Below are 6,000 nucleotides of genomic sequence, written 5' to 3'. Positions count from 1 at the left end.
GGATATCTGCACTTTCTTCAAGGAGAAAGATAACACCATTCTTCTGTCAGCAGCCCTAGATCCAAGATTTAGAAAACTCAAGTTTATGCCTGCTGAACAGAGGATAGAGGTTCAGAACACTATTGAAGTCATTGCTATTAAAGCAGGAAAAGAGTTCTGGAAATCTGCAGAAGAAGGGCAGCTCTGACAGCCTCAGTGAACAAGAGGAGTCACATGAGGAACAAAAGATTCAGATGGTGAGAAAGGAAGTACAAAAGTACTTCTCAGAATCGCAAATAGCCAAACAAGAAGATCCTTTAGATTGATGGAAGGAAAATGAGGGACGTTTCCCTAATCTATCAAAGCTGGCAAGATCTTTTCTTTGCATTTCTGCCACATCCACTCCATCAGAACGGATCTTCTCTGCTGCAGGAAACATTTGCTCACAAAAAAGAGCAAGTTTGTCACGTGAGCATGTTGATATGCTGACCTTTCTTCATTTTAATTCAGCACTTATTTGAAAATCCAAAAAAGGCCAGTGCAGAAAGGACACTTACTTACTGGTTTTCATTAAACTGAACACTTGTTTTACAAATTAAGCTCTTTATACTGCTGCCATTGTTCTAGAGATGTTTACATTCAAACATATATATATTTTTTTTCGTTTCTGTAATGAAGCTGATAAATTTGTTTCTTTTTTTCAATTGAAAGAGAGCATTTGTGTGTAATTCGAGTTAACCTGAGAACTTAAAGAGAATGACCTGTTTACTTGGCTCAATTGGTTCATTAAAACAACCATTTCAAAAGCTGAAGTGATTCTTTTTTATATTATAGTAAGAATATGTATAACTCAATGTTTAAACTATTTGAAAAAGCTGAATAATCGTTCAAAACTTACTGATTAGTCGTCAAATCAGATGACAATAATCGATGATTAGTCGATTAATCGGTTTGATAATCGTTAGAGACATCGTTTGTTGCAGCCCTACCGGGAACCGGACCAAGATTTTTTTTCTTTCTCCTCTCTCCCGTCTCTCTCACTCCTCATGCGTCCGGCTCATTTTCTCTCGCCTCATCTGTCCTTACCCCCGTGATCGATTTTCATTGTTATTCATTCAGAAGTACATATTGGTTTTAACACAGTTACACAGAACTGTTTTGGACACTGATGATGTTCTTCAAAAAATATCATTAATTTCTGTAGAGGCTGACATTTCAATAAGGATCAAAGGACTGAGTTCAGCTTTGAGAATGACACTAACCTGTTTGTTGCTCTTTATCTTCATGTCTCAAGCTGAACACTTCTTCAATCCTTATGTCTTCACTCTCCTGTTTAATCAATGCCATCTTTATAATAGTGTGTCAGGTGGATCTCAGAGGCTTCTCCAGGAGTTCTCCTGTGTGTTTGGACAATTTAATCATGTTTAAGACGAGAATAACTACAAATTGACATAAAAGAATACAATTATACTGACACTTCATGTGATTTATGAACGGCATTAAATAGATTAAACCGTTATGAAAACTTTGCAGCTGATTTGTAAGTGTGATTGTCTTTCCACTCTATTTACAGCGTTTTGACCAGCAGATGAAGTGTGTCTCAATAGTGTAATCCTGCAATACCAGAGGCTGCAGTCTTAGTTTTAGCTTTCCTCCTCATTTTGAACGCAAGTTTCAGTGGATTCAAGGATTTCAGTGTCAGCCGCTTCCAGTTCATGATGTTGCTTGATGTTTTCATATTGTACACAATGTAGAGCAAACAGTTTTACCCTTTACTGCATCTATTCAAACAGAAAATGGCTTAAGGACTTTCTTTCCATCAAAACAGAATTTAAAACCAGAATATATTGGCTTTAAAGTGGTTATTTGAAACAAGGAAATTATTGTAAAACTGGCGAACAAAGGTGCAGCTATTGTAGTTTGGGAGAGAAACTAATACTTTATCGACCAATCCTTTGACGACGCAATTGACAGATCTTAACTGCAAAAGACCCTTGTATTCCATCTTTTTTACAAGTTGCCAAAGATAAAAGAACCAGGCAGGCCCATAATTAGTGGGAATGGATCTTTGACAGAACCAGCATCACAGTGGGTTGACTTTTATATTAACCCTTATGTATTCGCTCGTCCATCTTATACTCAAGATAGTACCCTAGTGTTAAATAAGATGAATGATAGAAAACATGTGGGTGAATCGTTGTTGGATACACTGGATGTTGAATCTCTGTATACAGTGTCACAGTGATAGATCTCCTGTACTTCCTTTATTTTCTAATTAATAGAGTGGACTCTTAAGAATAATGTTTTTTTATTTCAAGATGTGTTTATAAACCAATAAAGGGCACAGCCATGGATGTCTGTTTTGCCTCAAATTACGTTAATTTACTCCTAGGACTGTGGGACGATGGACACATTTCTTCCCCTTTTTCGATCAAATTGTATGGTGGGGAAAATACATTGATGACGCTCTACTGACTGAGTCTGAATTACATGAGTTTATTAATGGTACAAATCAGAATTTTAAATTGAGCCTTGAGTATTTAATGTCTGAAATGTATTTCCTGGATTTAAAAATGACTAAGGATGTTAATGTTGATTTACAATCTTCAATTTTCAGGAAATTAACAGATCGCAACATAGTTTTCATCCATCTTGGTTGATTCTGAATTAAATGTTGCTTACGGACAGTTTCAAAGACTAATTTGTGATTTAGAAATTATGAAATTCAGTTGCAGTTGATATGACTAATAGATTTCAACAGAGGGGGGGGTATAGTTGGAAAGTATTAACACAGAGAGAGTGAAACCTATTGATAGAAAGCAATTATTGCAGGAAAAGAACGCAATGTCATCAAATCGTGTTTTCTTTTCGATGAGCTATAGCTGAGAGACAACACAAATTAAACGTATTATAAATTCCAACTGGGATATTATTGAAAGTGATAGCACACTTGGGGTAATTTTGAACATTTTGCCCCTGAAAATATAACATGGCTAGGCTCTTTAGTGGGTCATTTTAAATGTGGAGGGTGTACGCTTTGTGATAATGTAAAAACAAAACTATCACTGATGTGTTTTCTGGAAAAGTGTATCCATTTGAGCCTTTTATTGATTGTAATTCTTCTTATGTGGTTTTCGTAGAACACAAACAACCTTATATAATTATTTTCAGTTAAATCTACCAATAAATTCCAGACAACTTGCATAATAAACATTTTTTGGTTTATTTACAAAGTTAACAAAAAGGTATTGTTTAAGTGTTTCATGTATAGCAAAATACAAATTGTTCAAACCAATAAAAAACTTCAGTCATCATGGATAGATATTTAAAAAATAAATAAAAATACAAAATAGTAACTTAAAGGTATAGTTCACCCACAAATAAAAGATTAGTCCTGGCAAAAATTAGTCCAGGCTAATCCAAGCATTATAATGTCAGTGGACTTCTGAAGCAAAGCGATGGGTTTATGTGAGAAAAATATCCATATGTAAAACGTTATAAAGTAAAATATCTAGCTTCCGGCAGACCGCCTTCTGTATTCAACTTGAGCTGAAAGTGTAACAGTTCAAACACTTACGCTACGCCCAACATCATTGACGCGCCAGTTATGCTTTTTCCGTAAGTTTAATACAGAAGCTAGAAATTTCACTTTATAACGTGATAAATATGGATATTTTTCTTACACAAATGCAAGCCGTGTGGAGCACTTTTATGATGGATAGAGCCAGGACATTTATTAATACATCTCAGATTATATTCGTCTAAAAGAAGAATGACATTCACACCTAGGGTGACTTGAGGGAGAGTAAATCATGGGGTAATTTTCATTTTTGGGTGTACTATCCCTTTAACCCTGCTATGATAATGTCCATATTTTGTAGTGGTTACAGATTGTTGGCGTATCGCAGCTTTGTGAGCTGGCGCTGGGGTTTCCTCGGATGGCGAATAAGCGCTGTAATTCCAGCCTGTGTGGTGTGGCTCCAGCTATGTTGGCTTCAGACCGCCTATATATTGAACAAAGTCACCTCAGCATTAGGGCTGGTGGTTTGGGGATCCTCATGATCTGCTCCACATATGGGGCCGGGTCCACAAAGACTTCATCAAATATGAGGTCCAGCAGGTCATCCACATACCCTGTGCAATACGACAGCACAGTTATTATTGAGTAAGAAGCTCTGCAAGGACAGAATGAACATTTCTATTATATGATATTCTAAACTCAGGTTACACTGCAAAAAAAAAAGAAAATCTTAGTATTTTTGTCTCGTTTCCAGTCTAAATATCTAAAAATGCTTAAATCAAGACAGATTTACTAGATGATTAAAATTACATTAGATGTTATGTCTTGTTTTCTGGGGGAAATAAATCCAAATGAAGTGAGTTTTTGCTTAAAACAAGCAAAGTGATCTGCCAATGGGGTGAGAAAAATAATCTAGTCTCTGTTTGGGACAGAAACAAGATTTCCAACAGAGACAAGATTCTTTTTCTCACCCCATTGGCAGATCACTTTGCTTGTTTTAAGAAAAAACTCACTTCATTTGGATTTTATTTTCCAGAAAACAAGAAAAAAATGATGTAATTTGACTACTTTAGCAAATGCATCTTGATTTAAGAATCTTTAGATATTTAGACAAAAATACTAAATAAGAAAAGCCTGTTTTGCAGTGCACATACTGAATGTAGGATTCTCCTTTCCAGAGCCCTCATTTATCAACGGTTCACGCAAAGTGTGGGATTGACCAACTTGTACTTATACGTAGAAATGTGTGTAAATATAAGCACACCCAGGGGCGATTCTAGGATGTTCATTGTAGGGCGGCTCAGCCCCCAGTGAGGGTATAAAAAAAAGGTAACACTTTAGTTTAGGGTCCAATTCTCACTATTAACTAGTAGCTTATTAGTATGCATATTAGCATATTGGCTGTTTATTATTACTTATAAAGCAAATATTAATGCCTTATTCTGCATGACCATATTGTACATCCCTTAATCATACAATATAGGCAGGTTTATAATCTCTGAGATCCCACATGTGAGGTAGTTAGACCTCCCCCGAGAAAATGTTGATTTCTATTATCTACTTATGTGCATTTTAAGATGTTCTGAACGCCAAAACATTAGACAACAACAGCTTGAAAACCATGTCAGTGGGCAGATATGACTGATAAAGATTTTCCATTTTCGTCAGTGAAGACAGTAAACATATGTTTAACTGATATTTATGTTTTATGAATAATTTTTGTAGACATGTTGATTTACTGAAGGCTACCAGGCAAGCTGGGTAACTAAATGTATTAAATGAATTCACAATATGCACACATTCATTACTAATTTTATGCCCAATACAGGCTGAAAAAAGCTGCACTGCAAAAAATGCTTTTCTTACTCAGTATTTTTGTCTTGTTTCTGGTCCAAACATCTAAAAATTCTCAAAACAAGAAGCATTTACTAGCCAAATAAAAATGATTGGTCTTGTTTTGGGGGGAAATAACTCAAAATTAAGTGAGTTTTTGCTTAAAATTAGCAAAATAATCTGCCAATGGGGTAAACAAAATAATCTTAAAGGGGTGGTAAACCACGATTTCACTATTCTAACTTTAGCTAGCGTGTAATGTTGCTGCTTGAGCATAAACAACATCTGCAAAGTTACAACGTTCAAAGTTTAAAGCAAAGGGAGATATTTGCTTTTAAAGAAATCAGTTTCTAAGAACTACAGCAAACGGCCAGTAGGCGACTACAGACATTCCTCCAGGGTTGGTGACATCAACAGGCTCAATATTTACATAAACCCCTCCTCCGAGAATATTAAATAAGGGGGGGTGAGGCCATTTTGTATCGCGGCGCTGTTGTGGTATAGTAGGCTGGAGTGTTGTTGCCGCGATGCCGAGGAAACGCTGTTATTTTCATCCGGATTGCAGGTCTGGGGTACTTGCTCTGTTCAGCCTTCATAGGGACGGGGGTGCGTTGCAGAGCGTTTAACATACAGCATGTTATATGCACGTGTGTATGAGACAGAGTGTT

General features: G+C 36.2%; 1 protein-coding gene across 2 annotated transcripts in view; it reads right to left on the bottom strand.

Moving 5' to 3' along the window:
- Positions 1 to 3,182: 3,182 nt before the first annotated feature.
- LOC307128858 (uncharacterized protein) overlaps positions 3,183 to 6,000 on the bottom strand; it is a 28,035-nt gene continuing 25,217 nt past the window's right edge. The window contains exon 12 of one of the 2 annotated variants that reach the window (XM_079820870.1): positions 3,183 to 4,113. In XM_079820870.1, the coding sequence (XP_079676996.1) occupies positions 4,001 to 4,113 (113 nt within the window). In that variant the 3' untranslated portion in view covers positions 3,183 to 4,000. Of the gene's footprint in view, positions 4,155 to 6,000 lie in introns of both variants that reach the window. The other variant, XM_079820871.1, reaches the window with a different exon arrangement.

The sequence above is a fragment of the Gobio gobio genome (genome assembly GCF_949357685.1).
Source record: "Gobio gobio genome assembly, chromosome: 7".
NCBI classification, from domain to species: Eukaryota; Metazoa; Chordata; class Actinopteri; order Cypriniformes; family Gobionidae; genus Gobio; species Gobio gobio.
Note: the sequence above shows the minus strand (reverse complement) of the source record. Positions and strands in the feature narration are given on the sequence as shown.